This window comes from Rhinatrema bivittatum, chromosome 7 (genome assembly GCF_901001135.1).
Source record: "Rhinatrema bivittatum chromosome 7, aRhiBiv1.1, whole genome shotgun sequence".
Taxonomy (NCBI): Eukaryota; Metazoa; Chordata; class Amphibia; order Gymnophiona; family Rhinatrematidae; genus Rhinatrema; species Rhinatrema bivittatum.
This window is the reverse complement of record NC_042621.1, coordinates 139010797-139032650: the sequence shown is the minus strand read 5'-3', so window position 1 is coordinate 139032650 and position 21854 is coordinate 139010797. Positions and strand designations below refer to the sequence as shown.

The window sequence follows — 21854 nt, the reverse complement described above, 5'->3', positions numbered from 1 at the left end:
CACTTGTATTTTAATTCGACAAGTGCACACAGCAATTGTGCACAAGGATTTAATCAGAGTGAAAAAGAGTAATAACAAAAGAGCCCCGAAACGGCCGTGTTTCGCAGCCGGCTGCGTCAGGGGGGACCAATTCCAAAATATTCTTAGTCAGAATCAATCTGCAGCTCAATGCATGGCAAGACCGTGGTAATACAGCAGTAGAATGAAGCTTCAGAGCAGAGAAATAGAGCGCGAACTGTGTTTCACAATGCGTGAAGAAGAAGAGTATGTCCCCCAGGCTCATCGCAGAGAAAGTAAACATTCAGGAGCTGGACCCGAAAGAAGAGTTATCGCGATGTCCCTATGTGCAAGTTGGTCTACAGAACTTTCTATTTACAGTCTCTTAAGATGCTGTTTTGAGGCGTACAAGTCTTTTGACCCCTGTTACCAACTACACATATACCTTGGAAAGTCACAAGTTTACAGTATCAGAGACCTTCGGGTCCAACTCCTGAATGCTGTTTACCTTTCTCTGCGATAAGCCCGGGGGACATACTCTTCTTCACGCGTTGTGAAACACATAAGAGTTCGCCGCTCATTGAGCTGCAGATTGATTCTGACTAAGAATATTTTGGAATTGGTCCCCCCTGATGCAGCCTGCCGCGAAACACGGCCGTGTCGGGGCTCTTTTGTTATTACTCTTTTTCACTCTATGATTAAATCCTTGTGCACAATTGCTGTGTGCACTTGTCGAATTAAAATACAAGTGTTTTGTTTAAAGTGGTATTGTCCAGTTTAATTGACTGCCGCACATTTTGCTGTTATAAATGAATTACTACAGGATGGGTTAATTGAACCCCATGTCATCATACAACATCCTGGTTCTGCCCGCAAGAAAACCAGACGGTAATTACAGGCTGGTGCAAGATTTAAGGGAATTGAACAAATTAGTACAGGTCAGACACCTGGTAGTTCCAAATCCATACACCTTACTGAGCAAAATTCCATGAGACCGTAAGTGGTTTAGCATAAGATTTAAAAAAAGACTCCTTCTGGGCGTGTCCATTGGCTGAGGAAAGGCTAGATTTGCTTTCAAATGGGAGGAAAGTTCTGATGGAAGGTTCTTCCCCAGGGTTTCACAGAGTCCCCAAACCTCTTTGGACAAGTTCTGGAACAGGTATTGGAGGGGATTCCCATTGCCTCCGGGAGTACATCTTCTGCGATATGTGGATAACTTAGTCTCTGGGAAGAAACAGGAAGGCGTTAAGGACAGCCACAAATCAATTACTGAATTTCCTAGTGGGCAAGTTTTAAGAGTATCCAAGACCAAATTACAATATGTGGAAAAAAGTGAAATATTTAGGACACTGATCAGAGAAGGGAAAAGGAGAATAAACCCTGAACGAATTCAAGGAATAATAGAATCGCCCATGCCAAAGACCAAGAAGGGACAAAGTAAATTTTTAGGATTAATAGGGTGCTACAGGCTTTGGACAGACTCATATGCACAAAAGACTAAACCCCTTTATGCTAAACTGAGGAAGGAACTAGTCTGCGATGGTCAAAAGAAGAGGAAAGGGTAATAGAGGGTCTAAAAAATTATTTAATCTCCGCCCCAGTTCTGGCTTTATCCTCCTTGGAAAAGCCTTTTCATCTGTTTGTAACAGTTAATGATGGAGCAGCCCTGGGAGTCCTCACACAAACAGAAGGAGGAAAGAGACCCCCAGTAGCGTTCCTTTCTAAAATTACTAGATCTGGTATCCAGGGTTTTGTCCATGCCATTGCGGCAATGGCCCTACTGGTGGAAGAGAGTAGAAAGTTGACTTTTGGGGGCACGTCAGTTGTGAGCACCCCACATTCAGTCAGGTCCATTTTGACACAATGAGCCCACAGGTGGCTCACAGACTCTAGAATATTGAAGTATGAAGCCATTTTAATAGAATGGGATGACAGTCCTCCCCACAGACCCCTGTGTAAACCTAGTGGCCTTCCTCTCGAAAGGGGAGGGAGAAGAGAGATGTCACTCATGATTGTCTAGACATAACCGAGTACAAGACTAGGGTCAGAATGGATGGATCATCCAGGTGCATTCAAGGGAAACGACATAGCGGGTAGTCTGTGGACGAGGAAGCCCTGGAAGTAAGAGAGTCAGGGCAATTACCCAATACCTGGGTCTGCTCAGACCTGTGAATTGTATGCCCTGGACAGGGCACTTCAGTTAATGCAGGAGATAGGAAGGAATATATACAGACTCGCAATATGCATTTGGGGTAGTTCATACCTTTGGAAAAATTTGGAAGGAAAGGGGCTTGATAAATAGCAGGGGTAAGGAATTGGTACATGAACTGGTTACCCAGCTGATGGAACATTTGATACTACCAAGGGAAGTAGCAGTGGTTCATGTACCTGACATCAGGAAAACAATACCCCAAAAGCCAGGGGAAATCAGTTAGCAAATGAGGCAGCCAAAGAAGTGGCCTTCCAAGAAACATGCAAAAGACTGGAACCAACCTTCGGCAGAGTCTAAGTTTGGCCCAAAAGAAGAGGCCGAACTCACTGAGATGGGGCAGTTCAAAATGAAACAGGGGCCTGGCTCCTCCCCGACAAATGCCAGATGCTAAATAAGCTACTGCCAATCCTCCACCAGGGGAGACATTGGGGAGCTCAAGCTTTGTGACCTGGTCCTTAGGAAATATGGTTGATTAGGTATTTACACTGTGGCTAAACATATGTGAGAGGTGCTCCATATGTCAGAAGATTAATAGAAAATTTTAACAACTCCAGGGGGGAGGGATCCAGGCTCAAATTCCTTTTAGTAATTGTAGACCACCTCACTGGATGGATTGAGACTTTCCCTATGACATCTATGGCTCAAGGGGTTATGAAAGTGCTCCTGGAACAAATAATCCCAAGATAGGGGAACCACTTCTCTTCCAAGGTCCTACAAGGAGTTATGGAAGGGTTGGGGCTCAACTGGCACTTTCACACTCCCTGGCAATCACAATCCTCTGGGAGGATGGATAGGATGAACCAGACAAATTTCCAAAACTGTTAGAAACCAGGATGCCCTAGACTAAGTGCTTACCCCTGGCATTGCTACAGGTAAGGACCCACCCCAGGAAGGATCTGGGAGTATCCCCCTATGAGATGTTTGGACTGTCCTATCTGGGGAGGGGCTAGAAAAATACCAGTATTCGAAACAAAGGACCTACTTCTATAGAATTATATACTGGTACTGTCTTTATCTCATTTAAGAGAGAAGGGGCTGTTGGCTCAAACCCCTCCACTGGACTTTGTGGTATACCTGTTCCAGCCCAGAGACTGGGTGTTGATAAAGATGTGGAAGGAGTCTAAGTTACAGCCAAAGTGGGAAGGACCATTCCAAATCCTTCTGACCACAGAAGCAGCAGTGCAAACAATGAGAAAGGGTGGACTCACCATTCCCGAGTCAAGGGACCTGTGGAGCTGCTGGCAGATCCTTGACGGAGAGTGAAACACTGACCATCCACTTAAGATAAGAATCACTAGAAAAGACTAGAGACTGATGGACAGTTATCCTTTGTACGCCCTTTTTGAGCTGGGATCCCGGCCCTGATAACCCTATTTGGGACCCAGCGACCAGATTTAATGCACTGTGTGAGCCATTGATAGATACATGGACTATGGGGCCATTTGTTGTGTAGGAGGGAAATTTCTGTTGACTAAAGAAAATAGGAATTGAAGGGGAAGTATCATTAATTCGACCAAACACCGAGGAATTGGTAACATTCTGGTATATCACTTGAGGGTCTAGGAGGCAGGAGGTAACCTGTGGTATTTATTAAGGAAAAAGGGGAGAGAACCCTCCAATTGTTTGAACTGGTTTGCACAGGCAAACCTTTGGCTCCTGTCTTAGGGGCCATAAATCTGCCTTAGTCCTCAGATCCCATGTGGACAGAGGAACTGGAGATAGGGGTGTTTGTTTTGTTAATCATTGTGGGGCTGATAGTCATTTGTTGGGTACACAGAGAAAGGTTGTGTGGGGAAAAGAAGGAACATGTGGCAGTATATCAAGGGAAGGTCAGTTATGTCTGCTTCGACCCAAGAGAGTACGAGTCTAAAACAGAATGAGAGGGATGGGACATCCCCTTAAATTCATTATGCTTTATCCTATTTTCTTCTGTTGGATCCTTCATCCAATTTTTGAATGAAGATCTTTTGGCTAAAATAGCTTCTTTCACCTCCTCTTTTAACCATGCTGATAATAGTTTTGCCTTCTTTCCACCTTTCTTAATGTGTTGATCACCATGAAGACCCACTAGTTTAAAAACTGGGAACAGCCTCAGAGCTGGCAACTGATACACAGAGCACACTTAAATGACAAATAAGTTTGCTATTGTAGCCACTGGAGTCTAGGAAAGCTCAAGCCCAATATAGACAGCTCATAAGCTTCCAGAATCTTTGGAAATTATACATCCGACTAACTCAAAGAACTGAACCACTGAATCAATTTCTTCCTGAGATTCAATGCTTTTCCACTGCAAGTCCTCTAAAGCAGTTTCCCAGTCTGTCCTCTGAGGTACACCTAACTAGTCTGGTTTTCAGGATATCTAATTACTACTCATGAGATTTGTATACACTGGGTCTCCAATCTGAAAACCCAGACTGGAGACACCTCACCAGCCTGGGTTTTCAAGCAAATGGGATAAAGTCCTCATACTGAGACCTAGCTTCATATCAAAGCATCTAAAGACAACTGACAGTACTAAACCACCACTGTCTTGTGGCTCCAAAATACTGAACCAGTTTTCAGGAGGAGTACAGACCTATGCACATTCTTCTCACTCAAACAAAACCTGAGAATTTCCCCAACAGGTCCAATCAGTTTGACATCCTCTAAGAGTAGCTAGCAATGTTATGACTTTTCACAAAGACATCTAAATCTGTTTTTAATCATCTGTGAGGGATGTTTTGACTGGTGAACTTGAAATTGCTGGTCTGCTTTGATGACATTTTGGAAGAAAAATAGTTAGCACTGACAAAACAGTTGAAATTTGAATAAACTTAGATGACACTTCAGGAGAGATAAATACACAACTCTGCTTGACAGTTTGCACCTTATTGAATTAGTTCAATCTGCAACCAGGAGAGCAAAGTAAAAAAAAAAAAAAAAAAAACTGGAAAAGTTGAAAAAAAAAAAAAAAAAAAAAGATAATGACCTTAACAAGGAAGGCTACAAGGGAAAAATGATGAGCAGAAAAAATGCATGAGATGCTAATCAAGGCTAAATGACAAGAACTATGGAGAAAATTTTAACAGAGGCAAGCATTCTGTACGCTACATGTTCGCTCCACAATGCATGCAATATGTATAAAAATATTCTGCATGATTCATGTGACCTATCTACCTTGCAGTCACTTACAGACTAAGTAAAATCAACCAAAAACTGTATGATTGTGCTTCAACACTTCTCTGGAATGACACTTTCCATGTTTAGTTACTATTTGTTTCCTTGGATGTGACAGCTGGTCAATGCTAATGATCGTGGTTTCAGTGGTGGCCAAAGATAACTAACCAGTTTAAAAAAAAACAAAAAAAAAACCCCAACTATCATTGATTTGAGCCAGCAACATAGTAGGGAAAACATGTAAATCAACCAAGTTATGAAATACTCCAATAAGGAAAATGAGTGAGCAGTGGACACTAACCACAAAGTCTGATGTTTCATTATAAAATAAGCATATTTAAAAAAAATAAATAAAAGGAACAGCCAATAAAAAAAAAAATAAAATAAAAAGATGGCCCAGCCAATATAAAACAACTCAGAGGAACTAGGCAAAGTATTATACCCACATTTTGTGTAGATAATTTTTAACAAACGTATTACAACACCATTACTATGCGACCACAATACCTACTTATATCTATAATCAGCGACATACATTACCCTTCATTCACTCCACTCATACCATCCATACCACACATCTCCTAAAATCTGATCACATACTTTTTGCCATCCTAACAGCCTTGAAGAAATCTCACATTTCTAATCCCTAAGCTCAATGATAAAATAAATCACATCATAGCAGATACAATTACTTCAAATATATCTATAATTGTACAGTTAATCCAATATATAATGCAGATAAATTCAAATGCATATTGATTGTACAGTTAATCCAATCACTCCAACAAGAGCCTCGTTTCGCCCTCACAAGAGGGCTTCTTCAGGGAATTATCACTCATGGATTAACCTCTCATAATGAGGTATGATGCTTCATATCAATCATGGATCAGCATTAGGTTGCCATTAATGTGCGGTTATCTTCTCATATGTAAAGTGTGTCTCTTCATGTCAATCAAGGATTAGTAATGGATTTTCATCAGTATACTTGTGTTATATGTGGTCTGTTCCATAGTACTGATATCTATAAATGACAATAAATATATCATTCATCATACACACAATTATCTCACTCACCTGTACCATATAATGTTCTGATTATGAAGAACCACCAATAATACAGGCAATACCAGCTAGTATCTTCTTCGTCATGTGAAGCTCATAACCGTAACATCTTGCCTTCGGAAAATACAATATCATAACCGGAGCATCTTATCTTTGAAGTAAACAATTTCATCCATGCTGTGGCTTAAGTCAAAACCAGTCCATAATCAGCTGCTGAAGAAACCTGTGCGGTCTCGTATCTATAACAGATAAATAGTTTGACATTAACCACTGTAGGTCTAACTCTGATAAAACACTCTTACTATCACCACTACCTGAGCCAGAGAATTCTCTACCCTAAGTTCTCTCAACATCTGTAAAAATACCTACAAGATTTCATAACTCTCCAAACTACCTAACCCTCATACTAACAAACCTTATAATATTTTCCATACAGACCGAGTGAATTCTACCTAACGTACACAATTATACATACTCCCCACCGGCTTACATAAATTCTACCTCGCTAATTATATACCGCCACACATTACAGAGATAACTATGACCCAGTACTCACAAACAGCTCTTCAACCGTTCTCCTGTCAGACTGTACAGGTCCTGAATAATTTGCTGATCGTATAGCACCTTTCCATACCCATTTAAACCGGCTGTAGCCAATCAGAAGTGCGAGGAGTCACGTTGGCGTGCATGCCGAGAATCCGGGACCCTTTCTATTCAACCAAACTTTATTAACTTCAACATACTATTCCTCCTTTGCTGTATCCGGGTTATTTCATCAACTAACTTTATGATACATCCAGCTGGACCTGCAGTAAACCCTGAATATACAGGCCAAACTCTAATCGCATTTATCCCCTTAAAACTCACCAACAAGCAAACCCCTAATAGGAAACCTAATACCAATGAAATTTACATAATGCCATTGCACTAACAAAAATGTTATACGCTGATTTATTTATTTGCAGTTTTTATATAGAGACATTTGTTTAGTAACCTCACATCGGTTCACAGATTTCTGCCAACATAACATATACCCCATGTGATGTTGTCACACTAAGCAGTTTACTGCACACCACTGCCTTATATCTAGTACCGTGTGTGGTTTCATCTTAGGATTAATACATCTTTAACTACATTAATCGCAAAATATACCTGTTCACAACCAATTATATGAACATAAATAGTGCTGTGTACTACCCAACAATTTCCCAGTCAAATTGTAACTCAACTGAGGCAGATAACCACCTCTAGAATGAGACCCTAAACTCAATCCATGAAAGGCCTCCCACTCTACCATCTCATTGAGACCGAGGGGAACTGTACCCCATTGATGTATATATTTCTGCTCTATTCTTCTTAATACACTGGTTATGTCACCTTGCTGGTGAACGTGGCACTGCTGAACAACAAAACTAATTGCTCAATGCTATGATTCGCTTCACACTAATGGGCCACCAGGGGGGCACCTGTTTTACAAGTTCTCAACCTGCTTTTGTGCTCGATAATGCATTGTCTGATATGTCTGTGTCTCCTTATATTTAAGAGCTCGCATGGACATATGATTGCGTAAATTACCATGCTAGAGCTACAGAATCTCCCCCTGTTGATAAAAGGGTACTTCCTATCTGGCACATTAAAAGATTTGATCTCCAATACATTATTGCATACAGAGCACTCACCACATTTAAATTGACCCCACACTTCCTCCTCCAATTTGCCATGTTTAGCCAACATGGATCTGAGATTCATACCTCTTCATGGCGAAAATAGGTGGTTCATAAAAACCAGGCAACCCCTTCAAAATATTCCAGTGCTTCAATATGCTTTAATGGAATAAGATTTTACTGAAAACGGAAGAGTACAGATTGGTCTCTATCTGGTTACGAGGGCTCAATTGCAACATAGTTATTTTCATCAAATACGTTTTTACAAGAGATACATTGATGATCTCTGATTTGGGAAAGGAGTAGCCAAGAGCTCAAGGATTTCAAGCAGTATTTGAATTTGTGACCCTAATCTTAAATTTACTGTACAATCTAGTCTCATTCAATTGCCATATTTAGATATGAATGTGAGATTAAGTAATGGTAAAATCTTCACGTCTGTATATACAAAACCTACTGATAAAAATACCACACTTCACTTTCAAAGTTTTCACCCGACAAAATTAAGAGTATACCCTTTAGCCAATTCTTGCAGTATAGACGTATCTGCTCTATGGTGGATGAATACAAAAAATGTGCCAATACATTGATGCTCAAATTTAGAGAGAGAGGGTATCCAACAAAAGTCATCAAGCAAGCATATAAGAGAGCACTATATGGTAATAGAAGCAATTTGTTGCAATTGAGCCCTCGTAACCAGATAAAGAGACCAATCTGTACTCTTCCATTTTCAGTAAAATCTTATTCCATTAAACAAAGCATATTGAAGCACTGGAATATTTTGAAGGGGTTGCCTGGTTTTTATGAACCACCATGAAGAGGTATGAATCTCAGATCCATGTTGGCTAAACATGGCAAATTGGAGGAGGAAGTGTGGGGTCAATTTAAATGTGGTGAGTGCTCTGTATGCAATAATGTATTGGAGATCAAATCTTTTAATGTGCCAGATAGGAAGTACCCTTTAATCAATAGGTGAGATTTCTGTAGCTCTAAGCATGGTAATTTACGCAATCATATGTCCATGCGAGCTCTTATGTCTTTGTGTGTCCTTATATATATCAATCAGGCAATGCATTATCGAGCACAAAAGCAGGTTGAGAACTTTTAAAACAGGTGCCCCCCTGGTGGCCCATTAGTGTGAAACGAACCATAGCATTGAGCAATTACAGTTTTGTTATTCAGCAGTGCCACGTTCACCAGCAAGGTGACAACCAGTGTATTAAGAAGAATATGGCAGAAATGTATACATCAATGGGGTACAGTTTCCCCTCGAGGTCTCAATGAGATGGTAGAGTGGGAGGCCTTTTATGGATAACGAGTTTAGGGTCTTATTCTAGAGGTGGTTATCTGCCTCCGTTGAGTTACAATTTGACAGAGAAATTGTTGGGTAGTACACAGCACTATTATCTATGTTCATATAATAGGATGTGAACAGGTATATTTTGTGATTAATGTAGTTAAAGATGTGTTAATCCTAAGATGAAACCACACACGATACTAGATATAAGGCTCATAGTTTGACAGTGATGTGCAGTAAACTGGTTAGTGTGACATCACATGGGGTATACGTTATGTTGGCAGAAATCAGCGTATAACATTGTTAGTGCAATGGCATTATGTAAATTTCATTGGTATTAGGTTTCCTATTAGGGGTTTGCTTGTTGGTGAGTTTTAAGGGGATAAATGCGATTAGAGTTTAGTCTGTATATTCAAGGTTTACTGCAGGTCCAGCTGGATGTATCATAAAGTTAGTTAATGAAATAACCCGGATGCAGCAAAGGAGGAATAGTATGTTGAAGTTAATAAAGTTGGGTTGAATAGAAAGGGTCCCGGATTCTCGGCATGCACGCCAACGTGACTCCTCGCACTTCTGATGACTACAGCTGGTTTAAATGGGTATGGAAAGGCACTATACGATCAGCAAATTATTCAGGACCCGTACGGTCTGACAGGAGAACGGTTGAAGAGCTGTTTGTGAGTACTGGGTCATAGTGATCTCTAATGTGTGGCGGTATATAATTTAGTTAGAGAGGTAGAATTTATGTAAGCCAGTGGGAGTACGTATAATTGTGTACGTTAGGTAGAATTCACTCGGTCTGTATGGAAATTATTATAAGGTTTGTTAGTATGAGGGTTAGGTAGTTTGGAGAGTTATGAAATCTTGTAGGTATTTTTACAGATGTTGAGAGAACTTAGGGTAATATCAGGTAGAGAATACTCTGGCTCAGGTAGTGGTGATATTAAGTGTGTTTTATCAGAGTTAGACCTACAGTGGTTAATGTCAAACTATTTATCTGTTATAGATAAGAGACCGCACAGGTTTCTTCAGCAGCTGATTATGGACGGGTTTTGACTTGAGCCACAGCATGGATGAAATTGTTTACTTCTTCAAAGATAAGATGCTCCGGTTATGATATTGTATTTTCCGAAGGCAAAATGTTACGGTTATGAGCTTCACATGACTAAGAAGATACTAGCTGGTATTGCCTGTATTAGTGGTGGTTCTTCATAATCAGAACATTATATGGTACAGGTGAGTGAGATAATTGTGTGTATGATGAATGGTATGATATTTGTCGTTTATAGATATCAGTACTATGGAACAGACCACATACAACACAAGTATACTGATGAAAATCCATTACTAATCCTTGATTGACATGAAGAGACACTTTACATGAGAAGATAACTACACATTGACAACCTAATGCTGATCCATGGTTGATATGAAGCATACCTCATTATGAGGTGTTAATCCATGAGTGATAATTCCCTGAAGAAGCCCTCTTGTGAGGGCAAAACGAGGCTCTTGTTGGAGTGATTGGATTAACTGTACAATCACATATGCATTTGAATTTATCTGCATTATATATTGGATTAACTGTACAATCTACCTTATAAATGGGCCATGACCGACGGCCCGCAAATGCGCAGTAGAGCACAGCTCTACTGCGCATGTGCAAGCAAGGACGTCGGTCTTGGCCAGCGTAAAAAAAAAAAAACACATGGCGGCGTCGGGTGGCAGCGGCGGCCAGTAGCGAGGGAGGGAGGAGAGAGAGAGAGGGAGGGGAGGGAGGGACTGAGTGGGAGGAGGGAGAATGAGGGAGAGGTGAGAGACAGGGATGTGAGTAAGTGGAAGGGTAAGAAGTTGTGGAGCAGAGAAAAAGGGAGTGGAGGAGGGCTGAGGGAGAGGGGATGGGATTGAGACAGGGTGGGGAGTGACGAAGGGGAGGGAGGTGAGAGTGAGGGGAAGGAGGCAGTGGGAGACAGTGAGTAAGACTGAGGGGTGGGAAGGGGGTGAGTGACTGAGAGGAAGGGGGAATGAGGGAGAAAAAGTGTAGGAGGGTGCTGTTTTCGAAAATGGACCGAAAACAAAAATGTAATGTAGCCCGTTGTGACGGGCTTAACGGCTTGTTATAGATATATTTGAAGTAATTGTTATCTGCTATGATTGTGATTTATATCATTGAGCTTAGCTAGGGATTAGAAATGTGTTGAGATTTCATCAAGGCTGTTATGATAGCAAAAAGTATGTGATCAGATTTTAGGAGATATGTGGTATGGATGGTATGAGTGGAGTGAATGAAGGGTAATGTATGTATGTCACTGATTTTAGATATAAGTAGGTATTGTGGTCGCATAGTAATGGTGATGTAATACATTTGTTAAAAATTATCTACACAATAATATTTGGGCATAATACTTTGCCTAGTTCCTCTGAGTTAAGTGAGTATTGTATATGTAATATCAGGAGGTAGTGCATGTTTACTTTTTGACCAGCCAATATAAAAGCATTTATCAGGGAAATAAAATGTATAACAATGTTTATCTTTACAAAGTGGCATAAAAGCAGAAATCTTTGTATACAAACCTTGAACAAAATCCGTAGCCCACTTCCTGCATGAAGTCTGCCAAAGAGCTATCCATCATGGTTTTGGCTATCCCTCCAGAATCAGGCAGGATCCTATCCATTAGAATGTCCCGTTTTTCAGGGTATAGGAGTGGTGCAAGCACCACAGGACAACGTTCTTGGGGAAAATCTAAAAACAATAACCAGTAATCCCTTTCAATAAGGCAATGTGCAACACTATTACTGTTAACATTTTTTAAAACATTCTTGAACTACTTGAGAACAAAATGTGTCTACTATGAAAATGTAGGCTTCCTGAAGTTGAGTTCTGCACAAGCAGTAGTTGCTCCAATTGGATAACTTTAAGATATGGAATAGCAATTTTACCTCTATCAATTCCAGTTCTATTAGCATGCCCTCCAATCTGGACTTACTTATCTTCCATACTCAGCTGTATATGGGCCAAACTGCTAGCCTTCATGAGACTTACCTTATTTGTACCTCCTGCCTGCTCCCTCTCCACTGGAAGTACTTCCACAGATTCTTTAGAACAGGGGTCCCCAACCACTGGTCTGCGGACCAGGACATTGGGGATTTTTTTGCCGGTCCGCAGCACCGCTGTGTGTGTGTGTGTAAACATGTGAAAATGACTGTTTGAGGGAAGACAGATGGAGAGAAAAGAAATAGAAAAAAGACAATATAAAAGGAATTGGCAAAAAATAAGAAAGGGAAGGTGAAAAAAAATCCTGTGACCAACCGATTAGAAAACTAAGATCAGACAGCAAATGTAAAAAAAAAAAAATTACTTTACTGATTGACACATGTAATCTTTGGGAATGTGCAAGAGTAGCACTTTCTCTATGCGGATCTCACAATGTACGAGATCAGCATGGAGGAACGGGAAGCCCATGGGGCCTGCACAGAGGCAGCAGAATGATCTTCAGTGACAGCAGCAGCAATCAGCACCTCCCCAATAGCCACACGGCAGCAGAGGAATGAGAGAGGCTCTGAGGTTGCTGGCAAAAGAAAGAGAGGGGGTCTCTGCCTTTAGTGTGTGCATGTGAATGCATGGGTGCCTGCCTGAGGGTGTGTGTGTGTGTATGAGAATCAATGGGTGCCTTCCTGGGGTTTGTATGTGTGAGAACAGGTGCCTGCCTGGGGGTCAGTGTAAGTGAGAATGAATGTGTGCATGCCTGGGGGATGGAGAGGGAGTAGTGTGTGAAAATGAATGGGAGCCTGCCTGGGGTTCAGTGTGAGAATGACTGGGAGCTTGCCTGTGTGTGTTTGTGTGTATGTGAGGGAGCCAGTGAGAGAACATGAGTGTATATGAGAAAATCCAGGGGAGAAAGAGTGTGTGTGTGTGTGGGGGGGGGGGGGGGTGTGTCAGTGTGTGAGAGCAAGAGGTTATGGTTGGTTATAAGAGCATGAATGTGTATGTATGTGACAGAGAATGGATATGTGAGTGTGTGTGAGAGGATAACCTAATTCGACAATATCAGGGTGACTGGAAATCAAGAGCTCCCATGTATGGACAGCAGGGGCTTTTTAAAATCCTTATTAGTTTTAATTATTGTGTGTTATTTGATATATGTGCTGTTTTGAAATATTTTATTGGTGTTTGGGAAATTAAAATCATATACATTTTTTACAATTAATAAAATTCTATTTATCAGTTTAAAATATTCTTTTATTAGTATGGTTTTATTATAACTGATGCTTTATGTTCTGAACCTATGGTGAGTTGAGTCACATTATAAATGTCATAATTAAATAAGTATGCACTAAAATCCAACCCCCTCCATAACCCCACCCCCATATGACAAAGCCCCACCTCGCCAGGCCATGGAAAAATGGTTCTTGCTTGAAGTCTGTCTCTGGTGCAAAAAAGGTTGGGGACCACTACTCTAGGTAACTGCCTAGTTTCCCTAATGGAAGCACCAAACCTTCTCTTTACTAGATGGGGGGGGGGGGGGGGGGGGGGGGGGGGGTCTCAGTCTTTTGTCCCCTTTAATCACCTGCTGCCATCGTGGGAGCTCCTCTCTACGGCCGTTGGGTTTTTGATATCGCTTGGGTATGTTCAAATCCAGGATACCCAGCAGCATGAAGGACTCGCGAAGCTTCCAACAGAGTTTTTACTCGATGAGTCTCACCTTTTAAAGAAAAGCTCATCCCGAAAGTGAAGAGCCAGCGATATCGCATATTTTCTGTGCACAGGAGGTCCATGACAGGTTTTAATTCCTGTCTTTTCCTGATGGTGATCGGTGAGATGTTTAAAAACCAGTATGGTGTTTCCCTGCCAGTTCCATGTGGCTTGCTTCCTCACGATCGCTGCTATTTTATCCTTCATGGAAAAGTCATGGAAGCATGCAATTATCAGCCCGATACTGTAAAACCGGGAGAGCGGACGAACGCCCGCTCTCCCGGCGCGAGCTATCCAGTATGCTCCAGCATGCAAATTAGGCGACGTGGTGCAAACGAGGGAAAGGAGGCGCTAGGGACACTAGCGCGTCCCTAGCGCCTCCTTTTGGCCTGGAGCGGCGGCTGTCAGCGGGTTTGACAGCTGACGCTCAATTTTGCCGGCATCGGTTCTCGAACCCGCTGACAGCCACGGGCTCGGAAACCGGACGCCGGCAAAATTGAGTGTCCGGTTTTCGGCCCGACAGCCGCGGGCCGAATTCAAATTTTATTTTATTTTTTTTACTTTTTTTTTACTTTTGGGGGACCTCCGACTTAATATCGCTATGATATTAAGTCGGAGGGTGGACAGAAAAGCAGTTTTTACTGCTTTTCTGTGCACTTTCCTGGCGCTGGAAGAAATTAGCGCCGACGTTTGGGTCGGCGCTAATTTCTTAGAGTAAAATGTGCGGCTTGGCTGCACATTTTACTTACTGGATCCCGCGCGCATACCTAATAGGGCCATCAACATGCATTTGCATGTTGAGGGCGCTATTAGGTGCCGCGGGTGGGCCGCGTGTTTTCCTCCCCTTACTGAATAAGGGGTAAGGGAAAACACGCGTCCAGAGCAGGCTGACAGTGCACTCCGACGGAGCACACTTTACTGTATCGACCTGTATGTCTTTAGGTTTGTTATTTAGTCTGGGTCCCAATATTCTGGGCTCGGTCTATTTTAAATTTCCAAGCCTGGATCCGAAGCAGTCAAGATCATTTCTGAGGTCAGCAGCATGGCGCTAATCTGGACCACCACCCCAGTACAATCCTGATTTTCAGGCATCTCTGGCATGCCTCGGAAACATAAGTTGTGCCACCTAGAACGGTTCTCTAGATCTTCCATCTTCTCCTTGAGCTGCTCTATTTCTGTTTGTAATGTTGCCTGGTGCTCACGATTTGTTTTATCTTCGCAATTAGCATCCACTCATCTCCACCTCGAAGATGCGACAGCCATTTTCTGCGATATTTTTAAGTTCTTCGATAGTTCATAATATCTTGCATGTTGCTGGTTATTTCTTTTAAGATCCGCAAACCATCGTCTCATTTCAGATTTTGTAGGTAAGTCTCCTTCCATAATTAGGTCCTCATTCATTTTATCCTGATTCTAGCGGTGCCTGTTCCTGGTCTGCCATATCAGGGGAGAGTTCTTCTGTCCAGTTTTTTGTAGGAAAATTTCCTGAAATCCACCTGTTTTCGTCTCGAGGACATCAGAAGAGTTAGCTTGTGCTATCAGGAGGTTAGAGTGTGTATTTGGCCCACGGATGGTTTAGATTTAAGGAGATTGTTAATGTTGTTGGGGGAGCCCCCTGTATTAGGCTGCCATCCACTGAGGTGACGACACTTCCTCCTCCAGCCTCAGGAATTCTCAACTGGGGGAGGGACATTTAGGTATCAATGCAGGAGAGCAGAGCTCAATCTTTTCTCCAATTTAAAAATAGAATTTTTTCTTCCAAAAAGTATAGCAATCCCCATAGGGAAAGCACACCCTCTATCTGCTGGAGACTGAGAAATACTAAAGGGCAGAGGACACTGCAGGGTGTATCTGGAGTGACATGTTCCCTACTAATAGGAAGAGGATTCCATGAAAGTTTCCTAAATAGCAGCTTGAATTCCACAGTCACATTCAACACAAGTTGGGAAATCAAACCTGTATGATGCCTGATGTAAAAACCATTAACCTGTAAAGATCTCTACTACCACCTCAATACTGGGGACAAAACATTAAAATCAAGACCCATCTTAGTGGATCTATACTAACACTATCCTAGGGGAAAAAATTAACTTAATATGCATATTTACACTGATTTTTACCCATGCATTACCAGGGTATTTTCTTACATTTATTAAACCTGTTACCCCTAATTTCTACTTAACTACTTACCTTACTGTCAATGGGGGATGAGGAGGACTAAAGCTTTGGTATTCAGCCAGGCTTTTACTTAAAACTCACTTCAAAAATGGACAACTGCGTTTAAACAGCAAAAGATAGTCCTTTTGTCACTTGATCAATGGAACCTTAAAAAAAAAAAAACCGCTATCCTCAACCCCCTGGACTTCCTCTAACTACTTCCCTTGTACTAGATGTCTGCTTTTTTAACAATACACTTGTATTACATTTCTTTTGTTAACCACTTCATTTGTCAAACCTCTACCATTTGTCTTTCGATTCTAAGATTTCCTTTGTTTTATGCCTAGTATAAACAAATGTTAGTATACAGGAATTGTACTACAAGTTTGATTGCAATCTGCTTTGACTCCAGTTTAGTTAATGTAGACTATCAAATTGTTTTATCAATTTAAGGTATACTAGTTGAAAATACCATCAAGTTCAGAATGAAAGGTCTATTTTATTATAATATTTCTGCAAATAAAGGGCTTTGGAAATTGCATCATTTAAGACTGTAGTGAAACTCAAGCAACCTCAATCTTTACATAGATCAATTTGGAGTTCCCACCCAGCTCAAGTTAGCCATAGTAAAACCTATCCTTAAGAAACCGAAACTTGATCCTGCCGACTTATCCAACTACCGACCTATCTCCAACCTCCCCTTCGTCGCTAAAGTCCTTGAAAAAACTGTCAACACGCAACTGTCAAACTACCTAGACCAGCACCAGATACTCTATCCATCACAACACGGCTTTAGAAAGAACTTCAGTACTGAAACTCTACTACTCTTCCTCACCGACCTAGTCATCAGAGGCTTTGACAAAGGTCACACATTCATTCTAGCTCTATTAGACATCTCGCAGCCTTTGACACTATCAACCACTCTATATTACTCAACAGGCTAGCTGATATTGGCATCTCTGGGACTCCACTTCGCTGGTTCAAATCATACATCAGTGACAGACACTTCAAGGTAAAAATTGAAAACCACGAATCTGAGCCAATCGATATCACAAGGGGCGTACCCCAAGGCTCCTCCTTATCTACACTAACATATACCTCCTCCCCCTCTGCCATCTACTCTCAAATCTCGATCTCCCACACTGTCTACGCAGACGATGTGCAAGTCCTTATACCCATCACTGACTCCATTTCCAACGCCCTAAAAAGATGGGAAAGTGCCCTCTCTTCCATCAACTGTCTACTTACCCAACTCAACCTAGCCCTAAATCCTAACAAAACTGAACTTATGATCATTACACCCCAACACATCAATCCTTTACCCAACTCCACAGCCAGCTCTCCCCTCGCCCCCCCAGTCTTCTCGCAAATCATAAGAGACCTAGGTGTTACACTCGACCCTCAATTCAGCCTACAGAAATCTCCTCTACCATCAAGGACTGTTACCATAAACTACACACCCTGAAAAAACTTAAACCTATCCTGCACCTCAAAGACTTTAGAACAGTCCTACAAGCCCTCATCTTACCTAAAATAGACTACTCAAACGCTCTACTCCTAGGTCTCCCGAAGAACAGCCTTGCTCCCCTGCAGCTGCATGAATATTAAACAGGCACACACAGAAAAGAACACATCACAACTATTCTCAAACAACTCCATTGGCTCCCCATCACAGCTAGAATTCAATTTAAAACCCTCACCCTTATACACAAAGCCATCCACAATCCAAACATGCTCTGGTTCTCAGACTTCTTACACATCCGTTCCTCTTCCAGACCTACCAGAACACCCTACACAGCAACCACACACACCTTCTCCCAAACTCTTCCATCTAACAGCCAAACAACGCGCACTATCCCTAGATGGACCCTCTTTATGGAATTCTATGCCCACCCACCTACGCCTTGAGACCTGCACTAAAATTCAGACAGAACCTCAAGACCTGGCTGTTCTCACGAGCCTATGCATGAGCCCCCTCATCACTCCTATACTCCTTCACCCCTCCCGCCCCCCCCTGCCCTCTTCCCCCCACCCCCCTTCTCAGCCCCTTCCCCCGCCCTCCAGGTCTATGACTGATAACTCCCCCACTTAAATCACTCCTTGTATTCTTATTGTACATAATCTATACTTTTGTATTTAACTATGTTTTGCGTTTACTGAGTACAAGCAAAAACCGTGGTTTCCTCCTCCCAACCCCCCCTTCCCCTCGCCTCTCCCCCCCCCCCCCCCCCCCCCCCCCCCCCCCAAGTTCGATTATCAGTTCATTGTAAAGCCCTGTTGGCTACTTTTTTGTTCCATGGAAACTGATGTGATGTTTTCTTAACGAATGTCGGTATACAAAAAACTTTAAAAACTAAATAAATTTATTCTCCATAAGATGTCAGATTCTAGATTAAAGGTTCTGAACTCCATTTCCCAAGGGCTACCAACTAGTTTGCATTCCCAAAATAACCAAAATATACAAAATAATTTTTTCCTGAACCAAGTGTATACACATATAATAAAGCTGCTTATCTGATACAAGTGCTCTGAGAGAAGATGAGTCATACAAGTGGGTCATATAACCGATAAATACCAAATGGACATTCTCCAGAGCTTTCTGGAAAGAACTATAGGTCTGTACTATTTATACATGGCAGCTCTTCAGCTGCCTCAGTTTTTCTCTAAATAGCTTTGACTGAGAAAAACAGCTCCTTCAAAAGGGAAGTTTGGCTAGTGAACTACTGACTTCAGGAACAACCATTACTGGTCAGCAACAGCAACACCTGAAAATAAGCAAGTTTAGTCAGTCACACTAAGACTTCCCTAGCTAAGTGGTTAAAAAAAAAAAAAAGGGGGTGGAAATGAACTGCCAAAGAGAATGAAATATATTTGATGGGAGGAACTACCATTTCTAGTATATCCCTTTTCTTCAACCAGGGGGAAAAAAAGTTTAAATATGGGCCCTACAACAGATATCTTAAACTACCCCTCAAGGAGGCTGTGGAAAAATATCTAGATAGTAATGGGATATGAATGTGAACTTGAATGTACATCACACAGAAATGAAACAGAAATGACGGCAGAAGATGACCAAATGGCCCATCCAATCTGCCTAGCAAGCTTTCACACTTATGGTTCTCTTGGCCCTTATTGGTAACTTTTTGGTTTTCAATTTCCTTCCCCCCCTGCCATTGATGCAGACAGCAGTGCTAGAGCCGCAAAGTAAAGTATCTAACTTAATTGGTTAGTGGTAGCAACCGCCACAATAAGCAAGCTACTCCCAACTCTAGCTTACCTAGCCTGTGCAATTCAGTCCTTAATGGTTGTCTGAATATAAATCCTCTTTTCTTCTCCCCCCCTGCCGTTGAAGCAGGTGAGCCGCGCTGGATATTTATTCCAAGTGAAGTATCAGGCTTCATTGATTCGGGGAAAGTAACCGCCGCAACAAGCAAGCTACTCCCCCGCTCATTTGTAAATCCAAATCCATTTTTCCACATTTTCTCTTGCTGTTGAAGCATAGCACAATGTTGGAGTCGCATTAACCGTGTGGTGTGTGTTTATTGAATAAGGGTATTAATCACCAGGTAGTAGCAGTCATTCCCGCAAGCCACCCCCATGCCTCTTCTCATTCATATCCTCTAGATTTTATGATCCACAATGTTTTATCCCACGCCCCTTTGAAATCTTTCAGTTTTGGTGTTCACCACTTCCTCCGGAAGGGTGTTCCAGGCGTCTACCACCCTCTCCGTGAAGAAATACTTCCTGACATTGGTTCTGAGTCTTCTTCCCTGGAGTTTTAAAATCGTGGACCCCTGGTTCTGCTGATTTTTTTCAGATGGAAAAGTTTGATGGTGACTTTGGATCATTAAAAACCTTTCAAGTATCTGAAGTCTGTATCATATCACCCCTGCTCCTCCTTTCCTCCAGGATATACATGTTTAGGTTCTTCAATCTCTCCTGAAGTCATTCGCTGAATACCATCCACCTTTTTGGTCTCCCTTCTCTGGGGCCGCCTCCATCCTGTCTCTGTCCCTTCGGAGATACATTCTCCAGAACTGAGCACAGTACTCAGGTGAGGCCTCACCAAGGACCTGTACAAGGGATAATAACTTCCCTTTTCTTATCAATATTCTTCTCTCTATGCAGCCCAGAATTCTTCTGGCTTAGCTATTGCCTTGTCACATCGTTTTGCCGACTTCAAATTAGATACTATCACCAAGGTCTCTCTCCTGCTCGGTGCACCATCAGCCCTTCACCCCCATCGAATAAATTTCCTTCGGATTTCCACATCCCATAATGCATGACAACTGCACTTCTTGGCATAGAATCTCAGCTGCCATATCGTCGACCATTCTTCCAGCTTCATTAAAATCCCCATCTCATTCTCTCCACTCCTTCCAGCGTGTCCACTCTGTTGCAGATCTTAGTATCAACCGCAAAAAGACAAACTACCTTCTATTCCTTTTTGTGATGTCACTCACAAAGATATTGAACAGGACTGGTCCCAACACAGAGCCTTGCGGCACTCCGTTCACAACTGCTCTCTTCGAGTAAGTTCCATTTACCCTCACACATTGTCTTCTGTCCTTCAACCAGTTTTGTATCCAGGCCACCACCTTGGCACTCACTCCCAAGCTTCTTTTATTCACAAGCCTCCTGTGCGGGACAGTATCAGAAGCTTTGCTAAAATCCAAGTAGATGACATCAAGCGCTCTTCCTCAATTCCAATTCCTCAGTCACCCAATCAAAAAAAAAATCTGATTCATCTGACAGGACCTTTCCTTGGTGAAACCATGCTGCCTCTGGTCTAGCAATTCTGCTGCTTGTAGATTGTTCACTATTCTGTCCTTCAGCAGCGATTCCAATACTTTTCCCACCACAGAGTTTAGTTTTGCACAACTCCGTGGACAAAGATCTTAGGTGGACAACGAATATAATCATAGCCTTAACACTCTGCTTAATAACCTGAATGGACATAACAGAAGAAATGTTGAGATTACTTACCTGATAATCTCGTTTTCCTTAGTGTATGCAGATGGACTCAAAACAAATGGGTATTGTGTGCTCGTGCGAGCAGTTGGAGACTGATCTGACGTCAGCACGGGTACATATACCCCCACAGGAAGTGCCGCAAATCAGTAATCTTCCTTGCAAAAGCTGTAGCTGACCAATCAAGTAAATGAACAGGATTACCCTGACCGATTGATAGTAGCTGGAGACCGCCAATGATCACAACCGGAAGGCGTCGAACCCAGCAGGGTGGATGGCCTATTATAAGAAAACATGGCTTACCTTGAGTTCGGTGAATTCCCATGTATGCCGGCAGCCGGGCGGGATGCTGAGGCCATCTGCATACACTAAGGAAAAGGAGATTATCAGGTAAGTAATCTCAACATTTCCTAGCGTGTAGCAGATGGACTCAGGACAAATGGGATGTACAAAAGCTACTCCCGGACTGGGCGGGAGGCTGCCCGAGGACCATTTAGGATTGCCCTCGCAAATGCTGTGTCCTCCCTGGCCTGGACGTCCAGACGGTAGAATCTGGAGAAGGTATGGAGGGAGGACCACGTCACCGCTTTACATATCTCTGCAGGCGACAGCAGCTTAGCTTCTGCCCAAGAGGCCGATTGTGCT

At 42.3% G+C, this 21854-nt stretch overlaps 1 protein-coding gene across 1 annotated transcript in view; it reads right to left on the bottom strand.

The window, feature by feature from the left end:
• CNOT1 (CCR4-NOT transcription complex subunit 1) overlaps positions 1 to 21854 on the bottom strand; it is a 987642-nt gene that overhangs the window by 790806 nt on the left and 174982 nt on the right. Inside the window, 1 exon segment of the mRNA XM_029609242.1 lies at positions 11963 to 12131. Within this exon segment, the coding sequence (XP_029465102.1) occupies positions 11963 to 12131 (169 nt within the window).